This window comes from Chelmon rostratus, chromosome 10, assembly GCF_017976325.1.
Source record: "Chelmon rostratus isolate fCheRos1 chromosome 10, fCheRos1.pri, whole genome shotgun sequence".
Lineage (NCBI taxonomy): Eukaryota > Metazoa > Chordata > Actinopteri > Chaetodontiformes > Chaetodontidae > Chelmon > Chelmon rostratus.
In genome coordinates this window covers 10,167,354-10,191,895 of record NC_055667.1, presented here as the reverse complement: position 1 = coordinate 10,191,895, position 24,542 = coordinate 10,167,354, and the positions used below count along the sequence as shown (strand labels likewise).

The window sequence follows — 24,542 nt, the reverse complement described above, 5'->3', positions numbered from 1 at the left end:
CAACTGAACCACAACTCTCTCAGAAACTGCTCATATAATGCCATGGTTGCTCCCCTCTGAAACAAGGGATAATGCTTCAAAACAATTATATTGGAGGTTGAAACGACTTGGTTTGGAGTCCACACCTAGTAATAATAATAATAATAATTATAATAATAATTATATGTTTATATATACTATTTACAGACTCAAAAACGCCATGCTGTAGCTCTTCTTAAAATTATGAAAAACCTCCGACAATGTATTAAAATAAATGTTGAATTTAAGATAGCACTTGTTATTTTTCCATAAATGGCCTGACCGGTCTTGTCTTTTTTTTTTTTTCTTTCTTTTTTTTTTGTTGATAAGCACAGTGTCTTGTTCTAGCACCTACAAAAAAAACGTCAGGGAAGCTTGTCATGCAGGAGTCTTGAGGACGTTGTCACTACTGGCTATATACCAAAGAAAGTCAATGTCTTGAAAAAATAATAATTAAAAAAAAAAAAAACAAAAGTCCTTGACAGGAACAGAAACCAAATATCAGAAGAATTCTCAGACGATCCACTTGGCCTTTTCTGTTCTTCAAAACTGAATGTAACAACTCTGTAACAACTTCCCGTGTCCTGCACCTGTCAGTCGCTGCCTCCCTTGGCTGGCTACAGCTGCTTGTCACTCTCCTTCTTCAGCCGGCTGAAACATAAACAACATCGAGAATTAATGCTTGACAAATCAAAGGAACACAAACCCAGTTTATCTAAATACTCTGCAGTTTAATATCTGTTGCCTGTCTGACCTGTAATAGTCCTCCTGGCCAGGCAGTGGTCCTCCGTGCATGTGGTGGTGGCCGTGGAGCCACTGCTGCTCCATGGCCAGCCTCTGGAGCTCAGCTGACTGGGCATGCATGGCCTGCAGCTGGTGTGCTGCGGACATGGGCGGTGGCAGGCCCCCTGGTAGATCCCGTGGGTATGGAGTACCTGGAGGAGGGACAAACAAAAGATTTGATCAGGCAGTCTGGCAGAGCTCCGATTCACAGATTGGATGTGATATTACTTTTAATGAAAGATGCCATTGGCAGAGAGCCTACCGAAGACTGGGTGGCGCAGCATCTCGTGTTCATGCGGTGGCTGGCCGAGGAGAGGGTTGGGGATAGCGCCGGGCGGGTAAGGGAAGCGGGCCAGGTGAGGTCCTGCTGCCAAGGGATCTACTGCCAGGGGATGGGCCCCCGAACCTGGAGGACACACAAGACATTCACCACCACCTTCTGGGTGTCAGAGTCTTAGGTTCAGGGTGCACTCATTACAAGATAGTGTATCACAGACAGTGCATGCTACAGGCATTAGTGATACACAGCTTAATATAACATTACTCCACTCAAGGTTGACCAAAAGAGTACAGAGACCACTTCACTATTTTTATACACTGTAAAGCGTCTGCTCGCTCTATTAGAAACTTAATGAGGCTATAACAGACTTTAATCTCTGTGTTCTGTAAGTTACTACAGAGAATTTTCAGATCCAACGGTAAATGTTTGAAAGTAGGAAAGATGGAAGTGGAATTATCATTTAAAAAGTCCCTTTTTTCACTCAACTGTGATGAGAAACAAGTTGACTCATATTACAGCAAACTAATTGATGCCCAACCCCGATTCTAAAAAAGTTTAGACGCTGTCTACAACCTAAATGAAACAGAATGTGATCATTAGCTAAACCTTTTTGACATATACTCAGTTGGAAATAATACAAAAACTATGTATTTAAAGTTTTGCCTCATCATTTTCATTAATTTTTGTAAATATCTGATTATTCTGAATGTAAAGTCAGCAACGTGTTTCAAACAAGTTGGGACAGGAGCAACTAAAGACTCCCAACAAAAGTTGTGGAATGCTCCAAGAACAATGTCCCAATTTTTTTTTAAATCGAGGATTGTATATTAGAAAAGATACTTGACTAATGCTAAGCCCCGTTTATTTTCATCTGCTTGTGGGTCCTTATTGTACATTACTTAACTTGCTCATAACAAACCAGGTGGTCCCAATTCTTGCTTATATTATCGATTGTCATTTTAGCCAGTTTTTAAAGATTGTTCAAAGAAAACTAACCACAACCTTGAAACTCAGAATTGAACACAACATCCTGTAACTGCAGATGTATTTTTACCTATACTATAGTATTGGCACTGTTTCAACTAGTTATAAGCATAATTTTTGCTGCCTCTGATTAAAAAATGTTTGAATTCTTTCGTACTATTAAACACAATATTGTTTTCAGTATACTTTCAAAAATTGACTTCATAATGCCTTACTAAAATAGCTTGCTAACACTTAAATAAAACTGCTGCATTTTGAAGAGGTAACAATTAATCTGTGGAGTACCCCAAGGTTCTATTCTTGGTCCTCTACTATTTCCTAAATAGATTGAGAATTTACTAAAGGCTCTTTATCTTATTTTTGTGCTTATGATACAGATCTCCCTTTCCTGTCAAAATGTATAATTACAAAATATGAAATGATAACATCAACATCACACAATAAAACATTCAGAAAATCAAGCTAAAATATGCATACATCCGTTAATAAATTTGATAGGAATAACTATACTAAAATATCATCAGCATCACATGCTAAATATATGTGTAAAGGTGAGTCTGATTCATCTTTCTGTCTATTTATAAATATTTACGTTACTGTTTTATACAGTAGACAGTAGAAGACTAGACAGTGAAAGTGTGTTAAAACGAAGAATTTCATTCTCAATGAGATATGAGGAAATATGAAAAACTGCTCTGACAAAAGGACTGTCATCTCAAAACTACAATAAATTTGCAATCACGATTTACGAAATACTCAAACTTATGGGCAAAATTTTGGACAAAACAAATGTTTTTTGCCAATTTTCTTTTGCCATTCACCAAATCTAATAACATATACTACATGGTTGCAATAATTTCATTTGATGTAAAAAGTTAAAACTGTCACAGTGACACAAAGACATTTACATGTGTGTGTATAAAGGGCTTTCTTTTACCTTGGTGAAGAGGATCTTGCTGGTGGAGGTGGAGATGGGAGTGAATATGTGAGTGCTGGTGGTGGTGTGGCGTGACATTGAACATCTGTAGACGGGCGATGGGGTCGTTGGCCACTGTGGCCATCCTCTCAGCATGGAGTCTCTCTGCAGCCAACCTCTCTGGGTAGCTCATTTCTGGCCGCAGCTGGGGCCCGGCGAGGGCCAGCCGCTCACGCTCTAATGGGTTCAGGCCTGGATGCAAGGAGGCAAAGGGGTGAGGGCCGGCCATGGGGGGCAACGTGATGGCCCCGTGCCGGGCAAAGTGCTCCATGGGATTTGTGGAAGGGTGGAGTGTGTCCATCTCTGGAGGCTTAACCTCGAAACCAGGTTTCATCCTTTCCCTCAGCTCCCTCTCACGAATCTCCCTCTCTCGCATCTCCCGCTCTCGTAGCTCGCGCTCACGCATGGCGGGGTCAGCATTGTACAAGCTGGGCATGTGATAGGCCAGCAGGGGGTCTGCGGGGTTGAGGGACACAAAGAACGGGTGGTTTCGATTGGTGGGGGACATGACGTGAGGTCGCGCGTACTCGCTGAGGGTGCGCAGGGCAGGGGTGTCGGGGCCAATGTACGGAGGCACAGCTGCAATCGTAGTGGGGGGGCCGTCGAAGGGTGGACGCATGTGGGCGGGGCCGGCCATCTGAGGTTCACCCATTCTGCCCTCATGAGAGGAACTGGAGGCTTTCTGTGGGGGGGGGGGGGACAATGCCATGTTTAGTAAGATGTGAGAATAAAAAAATGAACTACTGCCAAACAAAAGGGAGAGAAACAAACCACTCACCGCGGCTCGCTCTGCTTCCTTTTCTCGTTCCCGCTCTCTTTCTCGCTCTTTTTCCCTCTCCCTCTCCCTCTCCTTCTCTTCCCTTGCTTTCTGTTCTGCTTCCCTCTTGGCTTTCTCCAGAGCTTCCTCTCGCTTCTTGGCCAGTTTGGATGAAGCCAGGGGAGTGAAGTAGAAATCTGTCCTCGCACACGAGTTGTAACCCCGGTCCAGGTGCTTGTAGAACCTGTGGTCACGGCAAAGAAGGAACATTTAGCACATTCAGTGTTTACTCAGAAAAATGGAATGATGTTCCAGTTCATAAATTAATACTTAAAGCTATGATATTCATATTTAATTTTGCATTTTGAATGGCAGGATAATGTCTCATTAGATGAAAAGACAGCTTGAATTAGCTTACACTGGTCCATTATTCAAAAGGAAACAAACTCCCTTGGCATTCAGTTTTGCAGCTTCGTTGAGTATGTATTAAAATCCTCATTGCTATTCATTGGCAGTCTGAGAGCCACTTAAGCACAAGGCAACTACAGATACTCATATTCAGATGCCTCAGTTCACTCGCATCTCACTGTAATTAATCTCCCTGCTCTCCATCCCCGATAATTCCTAGCCATCAGCCACTCAGAGCTCAGGGCTAATTGTGGCCTTGGATGCCTGTTTTGCTGAGGACATTCGATTTGTTGCTTACATCAAAGCCTTAAAATCTGAAGGCAGAGACTCTTTGTTGTTGGATGTGTTTGAGAGCTAATCAGCATCCCCCAGACAACAGAGTAAGCAGCTCAACAGACTATTGATAAATAACAGCTTGTGCAGGTGTATGTTTTCCTCTTTTACGGATAGTGTTTGGGTAAAAACTGTGCTTGTAGACATACCGTGCTGACTGGCTGGCATGGCTGGGCGTATTGACGACAGTGGGCTCTGGGGAGGGGCTTCTCTGAGGGGGTGGAGGGCTCTCTGGCTCTTCTGTCTCATCCAGAGGCTCTTCTTTGATGTGTACGGGTGGGAGTGTCGGGCCCGGGCCGGCACAAGCGACCGAGGCAGGCAGTGGCATAGAGATGGAGGAGGATGGAGTTGAGGAAGAGGAAGGCTGTATGCCAGGCATAGAGTTTGATGAGGATGGGGGAGGGCCCGTCGGAGGTAGAACTGTATTGAAAGGATGAGACGAGAATGGCGGCTGCGGTGGCCCGTTTGGGTGTGAGGCTGCTGCGGAGGGCGGCAGAGGAGGAGCTGGAGGAGGTTGGTGGCTGGCTGATGGTGGGAGGCTCTGGGACTGAGTGAGGACTGGAGGCTGGGCTGGGGGGGGCTGAAGCTGCTGCCCCTGAGGCATGAGCTGGAGGGGAGGTGGGTGTGCTGATGGAGGGTGGTGGGTGGATAAAGAGCTGAGGGGCTTGAGGGCAGGAGGTGGAGGCAGGTTTGAAGGCATCTGAGGGAATGGAGGTGCTGACACGTGGGGTGGGTGTTTGTGGGACTGTGGGTTGGATATCTGAGGGATGGGTGTGGTTGGCGGGGGCTTGATGTGAGGCATGGACATTGGGGCAGGGGGCAGGGGCTGCTCTCTGGGAGGTTGGCCTCCACTCTGAGCTGATGACTGGGATGGAGGCGTGTGTGGCCTCTGCTGTGATTGGCCAGAGATTGGCAGGGGTGGGACCTGAGACTGATTCACAGGGAAGCCCTGGGGGGGCATGGAGTGAGGGTGAGGCATGTGTGAGGGGCCAGGCTGAAGTGGATGTGGCATGGGAGGCATGGGCCCGTGATGCGAGCTGGGTAATGATTGAGGTGGGACTGGGGGGCCAGGAGGCGGGGCCTGAGTCATAGGTGAATGTGGAGAGGGAAGCCTTTGAGGGTGGAGGGACGCTCCTGACTGGATAAGAGACATCGGGCTTGCCTGGGGCAGAGGCTGGGGAGGTAGAGAGGTGGAGGCTGCTGTGGGGGAGACCTGTGGGGGAAGTGAGGGGGCTGAGGTTGTAGGTGGAGGGGGTGCTGAGGTGGCGGCTGAGGTGCCCGGCTGACACTGGATGACCGGAGGGTGCTGGCTCTGCAGGAGCTGCTGCTGCTGGGCAGAGGAGTCTGAGTCGCTCTCATTGTCACGCGGGCTGGGGATGCTCGGGGAGGAGCTCCGGTTGTCCTGGTCAATGTCTTTAGGATCGCTACTGAGCTCCTCGTTGATGCTGCGGCCATCAGAGCTCTCGCCCTCGCCTTCCCCTTCCCCCTCGCATTCTGAGGGCGAGTCGGGCCGACTCAACTCCTGAGGGTTGAGGGAGAGAGAGAGGGATGTGTATCAGAACAGCAAGTTCATGCATTCCATCGAAACAGATCCAAACAGCAAAATGAAGACCACAAACTCACCTGTGTCTTGGACTTTTTGGCACTGGCCCTCTCGGGCTCCTCTGTGTCTGAGGCTCCCTTCTCCCGCTGGCGTTTGGCACTCTTCATAGGTGAAGGAGCCTCCTCTTTAATCTTCTGTGGAGCCAAAGCAGCGGAGCCATTAGCGTACATTTCACAGAGATACGTGCATAGAAAGACAAAGTTCCAAACGGTCTATGCAGCGTTTACCTTGCTGGGCTTCTTCATGGAGTCTGTCTTGCTGTCAGTGCTGTCAGTGCTTGCTGCGCTGGGTGAGGTACGTCCGCTGGAGCGCAAATCCTCGTTGGTAGGCGAGGCTCTGCCATCAGGACTGGCTGTCTGCTTCTTACGACCACTACGTAGCGTCGACATCTGTTAACAAAAAGAGACAACATGAATCATGACTAACATTAAGGGTTACATACAGAAGAAATTAAGATGGGCGTTTACAGTGTGCAAGTCCAAACCAAATCTATAAAACCACGTGCAACAAAGCTGTCCCTGAACTTCTTGACTTGAGAAGATGCGCTTATTACTTTGTAGCATGGCTCTGCAGCACTGTGGGGATATCTCTGAGACTATGGTTCCTGAAGGTGAAAATAGAGGGATGGAGAGCAGGAGCGTGTGCTTACCGAGCCTCGGTTCCGTCGGGTCCTCATGCTATGCTTCCCGCTGAGTCCATCCTCTTCCTCTTTGACAGGTTTGAACATAAATGGCGGAGGGTCCACAGGCTTCTCGATGGGGGGCAGCTCACCGTACTTCTTGAAGTGAATGCGGCAGTCTGTGCACAGCAAGATGTTCTCCCGGCCCCCGTGGTGCCAGTCCTTGGAGGCTGAGGAAAGCCATTTACAGTTGTGATATAACACACTCTCACAGCCGGCGAAGCACAAACACACAGAAATGACTTCTGAACTACAGTAATATAAAGAATGTCCTTCATCAACATCTAATGAGATAGATATTATTTTATCATGCAGGAGCTGAATCAAGGATAATGTATAGTTCTGCCTCCCACTACATACTGTACTTACATTTCCAGTCATGCACTAATGTCTACATGGGTTAACACTGCAAAGCCAAAGTTATTAGCCACCCTTGTTGTGATGGCACATTAGATGGAAGCCTGGCACTGAGAGCCAGCTGTGTGGAGAGGGGAAGGATAATGAGGTGGAGAGAGAGAACGAGCTGTGGGCTCATGTCTGATTTGATCAAATTAGTCCTGACATTTTCTGATGCCCATCTGTCACACAGCGCTGTGTTGTGCAGGCCCACGCTGATCCTAATCAGGACAGGAATAGCCAAACAAAGCCATATGAAGAGTGTGAGTGTCTGTAAAAGGAACGTCGTCTTACTGGTAGTGAAGCAGTGGCGGCAGGCGTAGCCCTTCAGCTCCTGTTCGCTGTCTTCACTGTCAAAGTCATCTTCGCTGGCTGAGCTGAGGTCCACTGGAAGAGAGCAAAAGAAAAAAATACTTCCAATACATCTCTCTCATACCAGAATATATCAGGTCATGTCTGCCCCTTTGCTCCATGGCTGCCAATGAAAAGGTCAAATATACGTACAGAACTCGCTGGAGGGGGGGCGTGAGGGAGTGTTGACAGGAGTTGAGGCGGTTCGCGTCTTGATGCGGCGGAAGACTGGCTGGCGGCGGTGTCTGCGATGGGCTCGACAACTGGCGGCCTCGGGGGTCTTCTTCCAATAGTAGTAGAAGGTGATTAGCTCTCCCTGAAATTAAACACAAAGCGAATGTGGTTAAAATGGGCAAATATGTCACAAGGACACAAACGTGTGTGTAATGAGGAGGAGAGATCACTTTTGACTGCAAAGAGGTGACTGAATGGAAGGGGATAAATGTCTGTTTGTCAAAGTTGTTGAAAAATTGGAAAAAAGTCACTGAAAATCTGCAGTTAGGCTATATAAAACATGTGGAAAATACACATTAGCAGTCAGCACGGTATGTCACAGTGAAAGGCCATGAAGTAGGTAAGTCCATGCCAGGATTTGTAGCTGGCCGGGCATGTTTGTGCTGCGGCCCTGTCTGTCCCAGGATTAGGCGAGGAGGCTCACTGAATGCAGGGATATTAGGATCAGTGCATTGGTGGCTGCCTGGGTGGCAGGAGCTTGAATAGGAACAAAAGAACATGTCAGGCAGAGCTTTGGTGCTACAAATAGGGAGTGAAATGGCTCCTCGCCCCTTCACTGGAAGAGTCAATTGAACTTTAATCAAACATTCGGAGGGGCGCGCTTGCCAGCGAGCGAGGCGGATAAATCCAGTGTACAAAAGGCCGCCAGGAAATCAATACCCAACTGAAACATTAACACATGCAATCATGGATCAGAAAGCACTTTGCTGAGGCAGCTTGTGCATATTAACTGCCGCTTTCCGGCCACACTCATAATACACAAGCCTTGAAAATTGGCGACAGGAGTCAGGGAGAATTATGTCGTTTCCTGTGGGGCTTTGCCCTCGTCCTCCTCACCACGAACTCTCACTTGTTAGGGGTCTTCCACTGGCTTTATTCATGAAGGTGTGGTGTGATTGTCGGGTGAGCAGTAAGTCACCTGTAATCTTTAAAGCCCAGAGGGCACCATCTACTGTTTGAGGTCTGTTAAACTGCTGTTCAACAAAGCTCCCAGAGTTTAATGGCTATCGATTGTTTTCCTTCTTGGCTTCAGCTGAGAAACTTGACTTAAATTAGTCAGTGCATTGCTCTCTAAAATGCATCAACAGCTTTTCAGCAACAGCTTAACATCCTCTATCAAAATGTACCAAAACAAACAATGGCAGGAAAGGATTTGATGAAGTGGTGGACTGTTTTAAATGGCTATAAAAAGCTTGTCACTCAACTTTATTTTAACAATAAGAGAAAAGTACACTGTAACAAAGCCAGTAATTTCAAAGTATAATAGGCTGGTGTTAACGAAAACATAAAGGTAACTGCAGCTTTAATTTCTTACACGTTATCTCATGAAAAAAAAACTATTTAGGAGAAAAAACAGGTCAGGGAGCGTGTTTGCTGCTTTATCGCTTCAGCAAATCGTGTGAGTATCTGACATTAAGTCTTTCTCAATCACTGCTCTGATTGGCAGAACATGCTCAACTCAGTGGGCTTAGGCTCATTTAATAAGATCTACCCTTCATGTGGCTCTTAGGGGAAATTCATATCTACCATTGGCTGTAGCACTCCGTCTTATCAGGCAAAGCAGTGCTGGGAACATTTACTGAGGGTGTCTGAGCTCAATGAAACCTTCTCAAATTTCAAGGTAAATTAAGGTGCTGTGCTGTGTAATGGTAGAGCCATTGCTCTAGCTGTCCAGAGCCCCACAGCTTTGACTATTTTTTTTTTTTTTTAAGACCTCAAGACAGTTGCAGATGAGCACATGTGGAGTGCTCGGAATGATACCACATGTAGAAGCTCAGCAGAGAGAAATCAGTAGGGCTCCTTTAAAACACAAAAAGCAATAGGATAAAGAAGAAAAGATGAACCTTCTGTTTGTGAAACACTTGCAGTGCTTCAAAGAACCCTGAAAACATTTTTAGGTCATGGCCATGCCAAGAACAGAGCTGTTAATGGCTGTCATATCAGCAAAAAAACAAACAAACTCTATTATGCTGCCATGTGTTTATTGCATCTATGTCAGGCTGGTGGCGGAACTTTGTAGTTGTTTCCTGCGTGCCTCCCTCCTCAGCCTGGCTGGCCAGTTGGGAGAAGAGGGCAGGGCGCAGGTGCTAACTGAGGGAAGGCAGGCGTCCTGATGTGAAATCTAATTGAAATGTGCAGATCAAAAGTGTCGAGTGGTGCCGAGTGCTGGCTTTGCTCTGTGCTTAATGACTGTTCTCAGCAGTGCCTCTCTGCCTCCTCGCTGCAGGCTGACAACCACACGGCCTCAACAACAGCTTGGCAGACAAGGCGAAAGGTCACCCTGCCTCTCCATCACTTACACTGTGTCAAGTAGCATTACATTAGGCAGGGGCTAATGAAAACATTAACTTGGGCTTTTGAATGGGAATAACAGGTGCGCTGGTGAGCCGGATGTAAATGGAAAGGGGAGAAAAAAGAAGCAGCTTAACAAATTCAGAGTAAACTTGTTGAGTTGAATAGTTGTTCAAAAACAGAAATCAGATGCTCTGGGCATCTATTAAAAATGCACACTGCAAATTTTTGGAATGTTTGTTAGACTGTGTATTTTACCTTTATTTTGAATACAGTCATATTGACAAAAGACAGACTGATGTCTGCAAGGCATCACAGGCATTACATACGCTGTCTGTGAGTGAAGTGCAGCTGAAGACGAACATGACATTCCTGTGGCTGAGGAAGGCTTTACGCTGTAAATTAGTGTCAAAGGGAGATTGACAGATTACCTCTCAGCCTGCCCGCATGTCAAATTTGGTTCCCCTGAAGCCACATAGGCCTGATCTCTCACACTGGCTGTGTACTTTTCTCTCAATCACTTTGTCATGCAGTCATATGCCCATAGCAACACCTAAACTTTCATTGCCTTGAGTTTCTTCTCTATGACTGGGTGTTTAGCCAGCAGGTTTGTGTGTTATTGTTGAGGCTTCCAAGTAAAGTTAGCATTTCTTCAGAAAATGAAGACGAGAGGAAAACAGAAACTGTTGAACTTTTAGTGAAAACAGTTTACCAGTATCCAGTAAAAAATAATTGGAACACTTGAAATAGAAATGTAGATTGGCGGTGGCCTTTGCAATAGCATTTTCCCCCCAGTCGACTAAATCACTGCAGAGCAGTACAGAGTGTGCTGCCGCTCCACAGAACATGAGATAGTGACAACATAAGCTCTGTATTATAAGGCCTTTTAGACTGCTTCCATCTGCAGGAGCTTTCTGGCCGGTGGATTATCCGACAAGGAACGGGCTTACCCTCCTATCACGACACTCAGGGCTTCCATCCCAGTTATTGCCAATTAAAATGGTCGTCTACATACAAGCATGTACATGTGAAATGGACATACAGCAGTGTTTCTGTGACACTTAACCGCAGCTGAGAAACATGGCGAGATCTTCATCAGTCGTGCAAAGATTTTTACTCCCCCTCCATTTACTGTAATTTTACTTAAGAGTAATAGCAGAAAAATTGCAGGATAACTGCAAACATCCTGCGCTGGCACATAAATACATTTCTACATCTTAACAGTATCTAAACCTCATTTTTCTAATTAAATGAGATTTATTTTTGGAACAGAAGACAACAGCTGATCGAGGAAAACTGACTCTCCGTCTCTAGATACTTGCAATTTTTAGTGTGCTGTAATTCCTGAAAATAATTACTGATGTTCAGTTTTGTACTCAGTCACTGTGTTTTAAACTATCTTATGTTCCAGTCTGTAAGATAGAGACTGAGTAAGATTAAGCATGAAACCACTATAGATTACAGCATAATTGCGGGTGGGAGAGAAGGCTGAGGCTGAGTGGGAGTGCAGGATCCTCCACTGGGCTCGGTGGTCCTGTGTGCTCCGGCAGGGCTGAGGGCGAGGGCTAAACTCGTGTATTTACACCCTCATCCCCTCTCAGGCCCAGGCCTGAACAGATGGTTTCTGTTTTTCCTGGCAGATTTGTGACAGAGCCACAAAAGGCCCCTGCTTTGACATGAAGCCAAACGGTTAAGGCCGTTACTGGCAAGCGCAGGGGAAGGAGGAGAGAACAGGGGAGAGCCGGGGAGGGGGAGGGCCCAGTGTGGAGGAGAGCCGAGAGAGAGGAATAAAGAGCCAGCAGAGGATAACAATGGACAATCAGCATTCACTCCGACCACAACCCTTCCTAAAAATCTCTCGGCGAATAAAACTCTCGGTTAAAAACTTGTGGCAGTTTAAGGGCAGCCGTGAGAGCGGAGCGCGCAGGGAGCATGTGATTTCTGGGTTCTGGTGGCTGAGAGAGAGTTGTGTAAACATCCATTAGTGCAGCATGAACCTGTGCTCCTCCTGCTTCCTCCACAGTCTGTAGCCCGAGGAGGGAGGATTTGCTTCCTGATTCATTTCACTGAGGTGAAGGGGGGATGCATTTCTCCGAGCTAAATCAAACCAGGGTTTAATTATGTATGTGCTCGACCCCTGGCCTCGGTATTCTTCATCGTCCGTGACAGGTTGTACAGTGTAGCGTTTCAGTGAGTGGTGCTTGACTTTTCCATCATCCTCACGCTGACTGGGACCGTAGGGGGTAACTTTGTAAATGCTTATGTGGTTAAACAGGTCAGAAGCGTACTTGTGAAGCCCAGAGAGCCATTTAACGTGTTCTGCTGTGGGAAAGAGTGCATGTTTATTTATCTGGAGTCTTTTCACAGCATTCCTATTAAAGCATCTGCAAACTTTACAGGATGTAGACGCCACAAAAATTACGCTCCAAGCCTTCAAGGTCACTGACAGCTGCTCACATAGTTAGCTTCATGCTAGAAGCTGCTTTTGGATTCACAAACAAGTTCTCAGTAAATAAGGATTGGCAAAAGACCATAAATGCTAATAGAAGAACATTCCTGCAATGTGACAGGGTACCAGGTGAATAAAAATGATTTCATAGAATTTTAAATATTGTGGTGGTGTCCTCTTTAGACTGACTTTTAATTGCTATAAGAAAGAAGTTGTTTTGGATTTTTAAATTGGTTGTTTCTGAAATGAGAAACATTTAATCCAATGTAACTTTTTTAATTTAACCTTTTGTTCCTATAGTCAAAGCTGCATAATTCACCTTGGAGTTTCTGTGAAATAAAATCCAGAGGTCAAAGTGGCCACTAGCCACATGTATGCAGTCGATTCATAAGTAAACCTCCAGCGCCGTGATGCCTCAAAGCCCATTTGCAGACTGCGGCGACTGAATAGCAAAGGACCTTGGCTGGTGGCGCGGAGTGTATGTGCAAGGAGGTTAAATAGACAACCATTCCCTGCTGCGCTGAGCCTTTCTGCAGGAGAATGACTGAATAAGCTCTGCTTTCACAGGTCAGGGATGCACATGCTGAAGAATCAGCACTCATGTTTTTCCTGCTGTAAGCGCTTTTGCCAGTGAAAGCAGATTGGATGGCAACAGTGCCTTTTTGCTGGAGGGTCGATCCTGCGCGTTCTGCTGATAAGCTAGTCCCCAAAAACCACAACATGAGGCCTACCAAAGAACTCAATTACACGGGCAGCTCTGGCTCTCCGTGCGGCATCTATTAGGCTGAAAAAATGATTTTGCCTCCACTCCGCCGCGCTAAACTGCCTGTGGTCTGCTGGAAGAACGTCAATACATGCTGGTCGAGCTTCCATCAGCCGACAGTGATTTCACTGTCTAAACAAGTTATATCATTTACCAAACACGAAAGCTGTTCTGTCACACCACTGACAGCTGCTGCCAACTGGACCAGGCCCCTGTAGTTTGTAGCTGGTTTAATTAGTGTTTGAACCAAAGTATTTATAATCACAGTCATCCCCAAGGTTCTGGCTGCTGAGCTAAGGACATGGCAATGAATTCAATTTGACGTTTGTACAGATTGTACCAGGGCAAACATCTGCTGTGAGGTTGTGTTGAGAACACTGTTCTCCTGTTGGCCATCCTGTAAATGACAGGGCCTGGGGGGGAGGCTCTGTGTGTGTGTGTGTGTGTGTGTGTGTGTGTGTGTGGGAGGGGGTGCTCTCTTTTCTCCCGGAGTACAAGATGCTGCGAGAGCCGCTCAGCACATCACTTCCTGCTCGATCGGAGTGCCGACGCAAACGAGGCAGCGTTTTAAAAATCAGACACAGCTCAGGTCACCCCTCTGCCCTGACAATTAACATGCTCTTCAGCCACAGCGACTTCTCGGCCTGCGCTGTTCCGCCAGTCACAAGATAAATCACTGAGATCACAGAGAATTACACATTATGGTTAATTTATGGCTCATACTTGCCTTGCTGTTGGTATCAAAGCGTTTGCCATCTGAGGACATTTGTTTGACTGATGACGTTAACATGAACCAAACACACACTGTGGCTCTCACCTGTGTTGGCGTCTCTCACACGCTGCCACTGCGCCTTTTTGTCTTTTCCACCTTCATGCCAAAACAAAGCAGGAACCAGCAGCAGAAAAATGTCTCTCCCAATCAGATTAATGTTCTAGTGTTTTTTTCCTGTCCTGTAGGTGTACACGGCTCACAGCTGATATTTTTCTGAGCCAGCACCAGCTGACTGTACTAATAAAACCGGATTATACCACTATATGAATAAACTTCTAACGTTTATAAAGCGGAATTCTGCACATGAAAGTATCATTAAAACACAATTAGTTAACTGTGTCGGTGCTCATGCTAATTCTGTGCCGATATTCTGCATGCACTTTTAATATTTAAACGTGGGGTAAAGGCGAGCAGTCACAAGAGAATAAACAACAGGATGCAGGAACGGACCCTCGAGGGGAAACTGAACTGATAAACATACACACACACACTCCTCAAAGCTTTTGTTCTGTGCTTGTAAATTCTTTTACTGTGCTTCATTGAGTTTATTAGATTATAGTTGGTCTGTGTTCTTTTGTGAAACATTTTTATTATCTATAAATACACAATACACTGATATATGAGTCTAAAGTAATAAATTACTCGTAGTTCCATGCAATTTATAATGTCCCTCATAGGACACAAAGACACAGGCACATTTTACTTAATGAAAATAGCAGAAGTCCAGTTATGTTACACAACAACACTAGCAAGTTAACTGCTGTACCTTTTTTCACCACTGAAAAGGGTCGGGCTCAGTCATGTATGGATACGAGCCAAAAACTTAAGCGTCCTAATTTGATCTAATTTTCAGCTGTCAATTTCTCTGATACAAATCTGTTTAGCAAATACGGTCTGTTGATATCCCCCAAAACCACAGTTTTCTGAAAGCCCCTCCAGTGCAAATATCAGGCGCAGAGTTATCTGTGATCTGCCCGTTCAGCATATTTAGTTGTTTAAACACTGAAAGCAGCAAGCTCATGTTCCATGACGTCCTCTCTGGAGTGAAGGAAATGGTGGCAGCAGAGCCAGTTGCAGACGGTCAGACGACACACCCACTTCCCCCTCTGGGCCTTTATGTGACTTTATATAAAGCATTCCTGAGTGTTAGTCAGGCCTGGTGTGTTTACACAGCGCTGGGTGCTTACCCTTGGCACTGGCTGTTTGAGCCGCGCTGGCGCTTCAGGGGCAGCGCGGCTAATGGGGACTAGCAGGAGGAACGGCGAGGGGCAGACACACTGTACTCTACCTCTGGATATCAGCCCAAGCGCTTCATGATCTGCACTCCGATCTCAACGTCAGTGGTGTGGCAGGGACACCCTAATTTCTGCAACATGCTTATTTTTCGACGGCTTAGCATAAAAGTGTTACAACAGAAATACGAGCCCGTGGGCAGAGATTGTGGGAAAATCTCTGTCATTTCCCTGACCTAAAATATGTCGAGACATTGCTGCGCTCATGTTCCAGATATAGGATTTGGGAATGAGCAGGTAGAAAATAAATGGAGCTTTCCTCGGGGTATTGACTGGCACTCGCTCAGATCAGTCTAACAGCACAAAAGCAAGTTCAATCATAAGCAAAGAGTTTTTTGTCCCCCCGCTGTGCGACAAACCAGGCTTTTCAGCGTCTCTGTATTGAGCGAACGCCCCACCTAACCCCTTCTCCTCCGGTCGCTGCTACCCTCCTCTTGCTCTCCCAGTCACTTTCTCCTCTTTTCATGAGTTTAAAGGGCAGTTTATTTTCCATTTGCAGGGGAAAAATTAATCTGTCTCTGCTCTGTGGTGGTGGCAGGCCTAGATCCTGGAGGAGGTCTATTACCTTTCCTGCCAAGTAGACTCCCCCTCCAGGTTGAATTACATTAATACCTCCTTTATAGCCAATCAACTGGACTAGTCATATATTTCAAAACCAGTAAAAAAAATAATTGAAGAAACCTCTGTGAGGAAACTGTATTCATACACTTTAATCTCTTATTCAAGAGGTTCAAATTGGTTTTGAGGAATAAAAAATGTTGCATAAAGGAAGTGACACTAAAGAGTTCTTGAATAAAAATATTACATGACGTGCAGGGGGGTGTTTAAGGAGCAGGGCTGACGTATCCTCACTGCAGACAAGGAAATGAAGTGGCGAGAAGTATGACGAACACCTCTGATTTTCCTTTGATGTCTATGTCAGCACTGCATCGGCACACTTCCAACAGGAGCAGCCTCACAGAAACAGCAAGGTCTGCACTGCTTTATGAATCGAAATGCACATCCAGGAATAATCTAACAGCTAAGTCGCACTATGAAGCAACGTGTACATGCAAAACATGTTCTCTTTGTTGCCAACTACGGCTGAGACAAAAACCAAGCACTTCTCAAGCTCTTAAGAATTTTCCCTGTGCAGATATACGAGACAAAGATTATGGCAAAATGCTGTAACTTAGCTTGAAGAGGAATACAAAGTCAGTGTGGTTGCCATGTTTGGTTTCCACATAATGATCATGCTTAATAAGGTCAACTGTTGTTAATCATTGTTAGGCCTGGATCTGACCAATGAAACAAGTCACACAGTTGTACGGTGCTGATTAACACATTGACGCGTGCGCGCACCCGCACACAGGAGGAGGGAAACTCTGACTGGAGAAAAATCCTTCTGCTCGTGTACATAAACACAATTACGAGCGCTCCACAAGGCCTGACAGATATTAAATCACTTTGTCTTTTTCAGTCAAGACGTTCAGAAGCGACTGACAAACCTTAAAAACTACAAAGAAAGAAGGAGCGCAACACGAGAACCTGTGTTCCAAATGTAAACAGAAGAATGAGCCGCCAATTTCAAAGCACACATTTGTAACCTACTTTCACTCTCGAGTTGAATACAAGGACTCACACTGGACAGCACATCTTCTGATGCTGTTAAAGGTTTGTTGACATCGGTGATGTCAGCAAACAAAGGATCCAATATTTTCAGCACAAAAAAGCTAATTTTTTAAAATTTGCATTCATGTATGTGTATTGCTAATTTATATGCCCCAAAAAGGGTTCATCTGGCCTTTAAAAGAGAACTAAGCGCTAAAGTCTCAGTTGTATGCTGTCTCTATCGTTCAACTTCAGTTTTACCACTTTCACACACTGAATGTAATTTTGTTTCCTTTCAAAGCACAACTCTCAGAGAGTTCACATTTATGTAAAAGGCTCCCATTGTAACCTGCTTTATAATCCTCGTGGTGGACATTACGGTGCACTTCAGAGTCAACTGCTCTGAAAGTTGGCTGAAAATATAGAAAATTTCGAACGCCTCGGCACAAACGCGCTACAGAGACGGCTGCACTTCAGGGCCGAGAGGAGCTGTAAACACAGTGGCTCGCATCACATCTGCACAACTTGTTTACCACTCGCGAACAGAGGGTGCTAATTAATGCTCAGTGTGCCACTTGCGAGTGTAACTGTCTGTAAAGTGCGTTTAGCCTTTTCCCCCTCTCAGGTATAACAAGGTCTTTACTTTCCCAGACAGCTTGAAGGGAGCTCTGACAATACTGCAGCACTGTTGTTGGCAGGCAGCGCTTACTTCTTATCAATAAGGCCTGCGGGTTCAAAACCAGCCATGCTCAAAATATCACACTAAAAATGTTTTACTGCTCCAGCTTTCCATTAGTTACAAGCAAACCACATGTACCTCATTTTATGTGTTTCAGCACTATAAACCAGATGACACACACTGAAAAAGTTCAGGCGTACAGAGAGAAGGAGATCATCTTACCGTTTCTTTGTTGGGCAGCAGCTCTTTCCGGATCCTGAAGAAGTTTTTGCCGAACTGTCTCAACCCTTTAATGAAGCGCTTCTGCAATTTTTCACAGAGGGAGGGAGGGAGAGAGAGAGAGAGAGAGAGACCCAGTTACTAGCTGTGAAGTCAGCTAAACTGCGACCGCATAAAGTTACTGGCTAGCACCACGACAGAAAACATTGTTTTCATTTCGCTCGGCTGTGGTTGCAGAGGTTTGATGCGTATCTAGAAAGCCGTTTAAACTCCGGAGAAAAACAGCCATGTCAGGGCAACAAGGAGAGGAAATGACAAGTGAGGCAAGGAGAGACGCCGAGATTAAGCTCGTCTTTTCACGTGCACAGCAAACACAGCTCGAAAAATACGATCTGTTACATTAAAAAAATACGCAATAGCGCGCGCGTTAAACGCGATAATCGCGCACGTGAAAAGTTTAAAGTCAAAACCTGAACTTGAGAGTTGAAAAGCGAGTAAACGCCTCGCCGTGTACGGTGGACAGCTGCTATTTTTGGCTGTCCGTACTGGCCGTTGTAAAAGCAAAGAAAATACGTAAAAAAAGCGGAAAATATATTAATGTGTCCTCGCGTGAGTGAAAGGAGGTGCGCGGCGTGATGACAGAAACTGCTACTTCACAACATCGGGTTCAAGCTGACATAAAAACTGAGCGTGGACCCACCACCTCACCCTCAGCGGGCACAGAAACAGCGGCACAAACGAAACAAATAGCGAAAAGCTGAGCAAGCGAAGCGGATTTCTTCTCCTTTAAGAGCCACAGACTGCGAGCCATAAAAAGCGGAGGCTGAAAACATTCATAACCAGCGAAGCAGACAACCAACAGATTTACTTTCTTGTTCCAGAGGCGAGCCCCGTTCCTCAGTGGTCTCAGCCAACCGTTTCCACCAAGTAACTCCAGCGAAAAGCAGGGAAAAGTCCTCAGGGAGCACGGCACAGATCTCTACGTCCAGCCACAGGTAAAGGAAAAATTAACGGGGCAAATCCACAGTGTCTCCAACGGTACACTGATTTTTTTTCCCTTTTTTTTTTTTTTTTTTTTTTTACAAGCAAGAAATAGCTTGTCACTCTCTGCTCTTCCACTACAAAGGGGAAGGCTTTACATGTGATCTTTCTGCAAGAGAGCCTCTGGTTCGCGGCGGGCTGGAAAACCCGGAGCGGAGCCCTGCGCTTCATGTTAGCGTCGGTCACAGCGCTCATTAGAGCCCGCTCTCCATCCTCTCACACCGTCTCTGCCCCCGCACAGGAAAAGCCAGCCCACCGTTTGGTCTTAACACCACACCACAGCTCTCACTCAAACACGAACTACAGCAGTCCTTTAAATGCGCCCAGAGCTCGAGCTGAGCACGCACACAGAGGAACAAACTCGACTAGCTGCCAGCCCGAGAGAGGAGGCAGCCTGATACAATTTGTGTGGAGAAAGGTCTTGGACATGGTGGAAGGAGACAAGTGAGACAGAAAACCAGACGTGGAGTCTCTTCCCTGAGTGTCAGGAGTTCATTTTCCATGCCGTGTACGGTGCATTATGTAACCACAGATTGTTTACATACCCAGCTTTGGTCGGGGAACAAAGGCCAAATGCACAGAAGTAGCACGGCCAGCTCCAAAACACAACTGTCTCTCAGGAGGAACAATTACAGGCGAGAGAGACAGACCCATCTCAACAAAGGGACTGGATGACTGTATTTATCTCAATCACGCAAACAAACCCAATAGTCTCAAGTTTGACAGTTTAACTGTGTAATTGTGAGGAAGAAAATATGAAAGTTTAAGTTAAACCAGACTAAATAATCAACGTTAGAGGCCTGATCAAAAGCTAGATGCATCAGAGCTGACAGCTTGAAAAAAAGAAAGAAAGAAAAAAGCCTGCCCTATCAGTGACATGAGACAGCAGTTAATTTGCATTAATCAGGCTGAAGGTGTAGCGGTTGATTAACCAGTAGATGGAGCCGTCTCCAACGCAAGCACTCCCCCACATCCGGCACCCGTCTCCAACCACTCGAGGGGTTAAGAGCAGATTACCATTTGGACTGTCAGTCACCCTTCCACAGAGCTACATATAACCACTGCAGGGCTTCAGAGGATCAACATTACGGGGCTTGTTTGACAGGTGATGACAAGACTAGATAAATATTCTTTTGAAATATTAAGAACAATGTTTGTGTGTGTGTGTGTGGGGGGGGGGCAAAATTTCTAAAATGAGGCACAAATATTTGTTTTTGAAGCTGAATTACTTCTGAGAATGTGATTACTGTCTCTTCAGCAGCAGTAGGGTGAAAGTGCTACATCTTACATGATGTTCTGATCAATTACCTTTATTCATCCAGCAGATACTTTTGTCCAAAATGACGTATAAATGACAATAATTTGAGCCTCCACACCCCACCTGACACAGCACATGGCTGCAGGTGTGTGAAGTAACATATAAGTGCAAAGCAAATTCCAATTTTTAGACAGCTAGAGAAGGATCGAGAGAAAGAGCATGTGACAGAGTAAGTGCTCTCAGAAGAGGTAGCTCTTCAACCGGTTTTTGAGGACAGGGAGGGCTTCTGCTGACTGAATCGCGTTTGTTTACCCGTTCCACCACCGAGGGGCCGTACAGGAGAAGAGTCTGGATTGAGATCTCCTGCCTGGCAGTGATGGTAGGACTAGTTGACAATTTGAACTGCCCATGCAGCCTGTGCGTCTGTCCTAATTATGTCACCTTAATTATGTTCCCCAACTGTACTATTTACACAGTCTGTCTGTCCGTCTCCACAGAGGAGCTGTGTGCGTGCTCCCTCCCTCCTCCCTCTCGTTTTCTTTCTCTCGCTGACTCCCTGCTCCCTCCCTTCACGTCGGCTCCAGTTTAAGGCTCCATTTCAGCTGCCTGGGCTCACTGCTCTCCAGCCCAGCTAATAAATCATCCGCCAATCTGCTCCCTGAATCGCTCTGCCCCTGCTCCGACTGCTCCAGCCCTCCGTTGCTAGGCAACACAGCAGCGGAGGGGGGCCGAGAGAGCCAGAGCGAGCAAGCAGGCGAGAGAGCAAGAGGAGGAGGAGGGGTAGGAGGAGGAGGAGGGGTGAGCTGGGTGGAAGCGCTACCAAATGGCCATCCGCTGTGCAGAAACAACAGGCTTCTCTCTCTGAGTGTGTTCCAGAGAGCTGGCGCTTTGCACCCGCCCCAAGTTTCCCCCTCGGAGGCTAACAGAGGACTATTGTGAGGCTGGAGAGGATACGTATAAAAGGAGGAGGAGAACGAGAAAAAACGATTCAATAGGCCATTGTTGTTTGTGCGCACTTCCTGCTTGAGAGTCGATTGTTGGGAGTTGTAAAACTGGTTAAGATAATGCGGACATGCGCACAAAGATGGTATCGTGATGACAAACAGAGTGCAGGCTCACATATGGAACATAATTCCTGCTAAATGTCATTCCATGAAAACACTGACGCAAGACCGTCCAGCAGCAAACAAAGCCACTTCCACTCAATATGGACTCATTATATACTTGACTCGTTGTTTAAAGCTGACCTTTCAAAGTCGGCTGTGTATAAACCCAGAGGGCCGAGAACAGTCAGTCTGCTCACCAAAACCAAAGGGTAAAAACACTGCTGTCTGTTATGAAATATCTGCCAAGTAATAAGATTGGCCATGGTGCGCTGATAGGAAATCACAACATGCCTGAAGAAGAGAGGGGGAGACCGCACTGGCAGACACTAGACTACCCACATCCTCTCTGCACTGACACCATGCAGAAAGATAAAAATCTATGTTTAGATATGCTAAAATGTATGTAGACGTGAGTGGAGACTTACCCTTTTGCTTTCACAGCAAAAGCCCTGTTTTAATATTTACCCAACAACAAACATGGACATATTGTGCCAACTTTTAGCAGGCAAAGTAACATCCTCGGCTTCCTTTGGCTTGCGCTGACACAAAAGGTGACAGGAAATTCCAGCACACACCCATCCTGCCTGCTATTTAGTTACTAAACAACCCTAAAAAGCATTGCTGGCATTGAACTCTAATGGTGATAAAATACACTGTTGACACTAAATCTCTGGGTGTAGCAAACAGGGCTCCCTCTGCAGACTGAGGCGAAGCTGCTCGTCGGAAATAATTTACAGCCTGCAGCAGGGGGATGCAGGGCGGCGTGTTGTTTTTTATCTGCCTGTGGTGTTTTTGGTCGGGTGGCGTGTCTCAGGTCTGTAGGCTTGTGTTCAACCACTGGGGGGCCGCCACTCTCTCCTCTCCCTCGTCTTCCTCCCTCCCCCTCCCGCCTCGGTGCTGTCGGCGGCCTGCTTCAGTCATCCATCAGCTGAAGACACAGCCGGAGATAAGCCGCGGCACAGTGCAGCTGGCTGAGGAATAGACCTGCCGCCCAACAGCAGTCATAGATCAGCCTCTCTGTCTCTGACATGGCGACACTCAGCACGACGGCCACCACTGCTTCTGACTGTTTATGTGGCACCTCCTGTTGGCAATGCACAATCAGGCAAGGCAGCAGCTTCGTTTGAGGGGGCGATTTTATTTTGTCAGGTTTGTGAGGGAGAGAATGCTTCGATGACCTTCACCAGGTCTGCTGGTAAGGCAGGTGCAGGGGAATCAATCTGATGCTGACTTTACTTTGGATTTTACCGAGACACGTCTGAATAAATAACTTTTGGATTCAAATCAATTCATTTGACACTCTTGAGATCAACAGAGGCAAATGATAGAGTAAGATAACTGCATGTGAGGGTGGGTGTGAATTTAAGATTTGATATTTGCACGAGGAGGGAGATACTAGATGTAATGTATTTATTGTTTAAGTAAATACATCATAATGAAACATATTTGTGGTCATACCCTTTTCACTTTTCTGTATTCTTTCATCATGATTTATAAGTTCTCGGAAATCAATATACTATTTACTGTTACCATGATTATTATTATTACTATTAATATTAATAGAGCACATTTTATTATTACATACAACTATAGAATAAATCAGAAATTAAAGTAAATAAAAACACTTATTATTGCAACAAAAGCAGCGCCTTTGCACTCCATAGCATCTAGTTTTTCCGTACACCATACAATCTTTGAGACACAACTTTATTTTGTAATGTGGAACATGCATCGATGTGTGTGTGTGTGTATCAATCAGTAACAGGAGCTTTCTGCCCTGAAAAGCAGGTGTTGATAATCATATCCTGTCAGTGAAATGTGGTTTCACACTTTACAAATGGTTATTTAGACAAGAGGGCTACTCAGTGTGCAACATCGTTATATCGCAATACGGCATCAGCGGAGAAACATTTAATGGCAACAAATGGAAACTACCTGTATGCTTTTCACTTGACGTGCTGTTTGTTCTTGGTTTTAAAGAGTTTATTTTTGCCATGGAGACTATTGCACGATCAAAAGGATGGGAAGAGAGTTGTGTGTGGGCGGTGATCTGGCTTCTGATAAAATACACATAAAGAAGTGGTGTAGTGGGAGCGCTTCTCTCAGACTTCAGAAAAAGCAGAGGATTATTCTGTCTGTCTGAAACGTTTCACCCACCCATAATAACAGTAATTATATTAGTAATCACATTTTCCCTTTTCTTGGTTAAATCAACAACTCCTCTACCCTCAACAGCCCGCTGAGTAGATAATAGGGGTGGGCGGTAGACTGGTTTCGTCACCATCACTGGTGTCATGTTCTGCCACGGCATGGGTTTTGATACTGTCATTACTGTCACAAATGTTTTAGCAAAAATTATCTATCAAAAATAATGTGCTTTACTGTGGCTGCAATAACATGCAGGTAGAGGTCTACGCAGGTACTCACAGAACTGCAGTTACATCCAGTAACTGTTTTCCCCATTAAAGCGCAGACTCCAGTAACAAGAAGAACATTACAAGCAAGGCATGCAAATTTCTGTTGGATGCAAGAACACAACACAAAAGTCCTCATCCACTCTCACCATCCGAGGGAGTGAAAACCAAGTGGATTAACTCGATGGAAATGTCCCCGCAACAACTGGGAGACTCTTATGCTACATGCGTGGGCTAATCATTTTACTTCAGACTGCTTTGACTGCCGAAACAAAGCAGGATTCACTTTAAAACTGAAGCTCGAGGATGGATCGATACTGGTCACAGGTTGTTGTGTTGTTGCAGGAAAACCTCCTCTGCTACGTGCCATGTGCTTGTCTGTTGCTGCTGAATATAAATGCATTTGACAGATGTCCTGTGATACACTGACTATTGTACTTATATAATGTATAATGTATATAAGGTTGGTGGTTTGATCCCTGGCCCCTGCAGTCCACATGTTGAACTATCCTTGGGCAAGATATTGAACTCCAAATGACTCCCGACAGCTGTGCCGTCAGCGTTTCAATGTGAGTGTGAATGTGTCTGTTCACTTACAAATGATTGCATGAATCTTTTTATTTACGTTTTACACAGAGTCCCAACTTTTTGGGAACTGGGATTTGAGGCATTATTTTATAACACTTGAGATTTTTCTTTAGTGTAATCTGTAGTTGTCCTTTGAGCGGTGCTCACATCAAGGTGATGGATTTTCAGTTTCTGAAAGTTGTACCAATAGTGTCACGGTGAAAGATTGCCAGGGCTTGACTCTGACAAATCCTCCTGAAGCAAAATGATTTTCTGTGCCAGCAAGAAGAAAATAAAA

The 24,542-nt window shown here is 45.6% G+C and overlaps 1 protein-coding gene across 4 annotated transcripts in view; it reads right to left on the bottom strand.

Annotated features, from left to right (window-relative positions):
- Positions 1–300: 300 nt before the first annotated feature.
- rerea (arginine-glutamic acid dipeptide (RE) repeats a) overlaps positions 301–24,542 on the bottom strand; it is an 89,813-nt gene continuing 65,571 nt past the window's right edge. For 2 of the 4 annotated variants that reach the window (XM_041945074.1, XM_041945076.1), the window contains 12 exons: positions 17,862–17,942; positions 7,722–7,884; positions 7,512–7,604; positions 6,792–6,991; positions 6,370–6,531; positions 6,163–6,276; positions 4,689–6,061; positions 3,820–4,042; positions 3,003–3,723; positions 1,064–1,237; positions 773–953; positions 301–669 (listed from right to left, as the gene is read on the bottom strand). In XM_041945074.1, the coding sequence (XP_041801008.1) occupies positions 636–669; positions 773–953; positions 1,064–1,237; positions 3,003–3,723; positions 3,820–4,042; positions 4,689–6,061; positions 6,163–6,276; positions 6,370–6,531; positions 6,792–6,991; positions 7,512–7,604; positions 7,722–7,884; positions 17,862–17,942 (3,519 nt within the window). In that variant the 3' untranslated portion in view covers positions 301–635. The remainder of the gene's footprint in view (positions 670–772; positions 954–1,063; positions 1,238–3,002; positions 3,724–3,819; positions 4,043–4,688; positions 6,062–6,162; positions 6,277–6,369; positions 6,532–6,791; positions 6,992–7,511; positions 7,605–7,721; positions 7,885–17,861; positions 17,943–24,542) is intronic. The other 2 variants (XM_041945075.1, XM_041945078.1) reach the window with 1 other exon arrangement.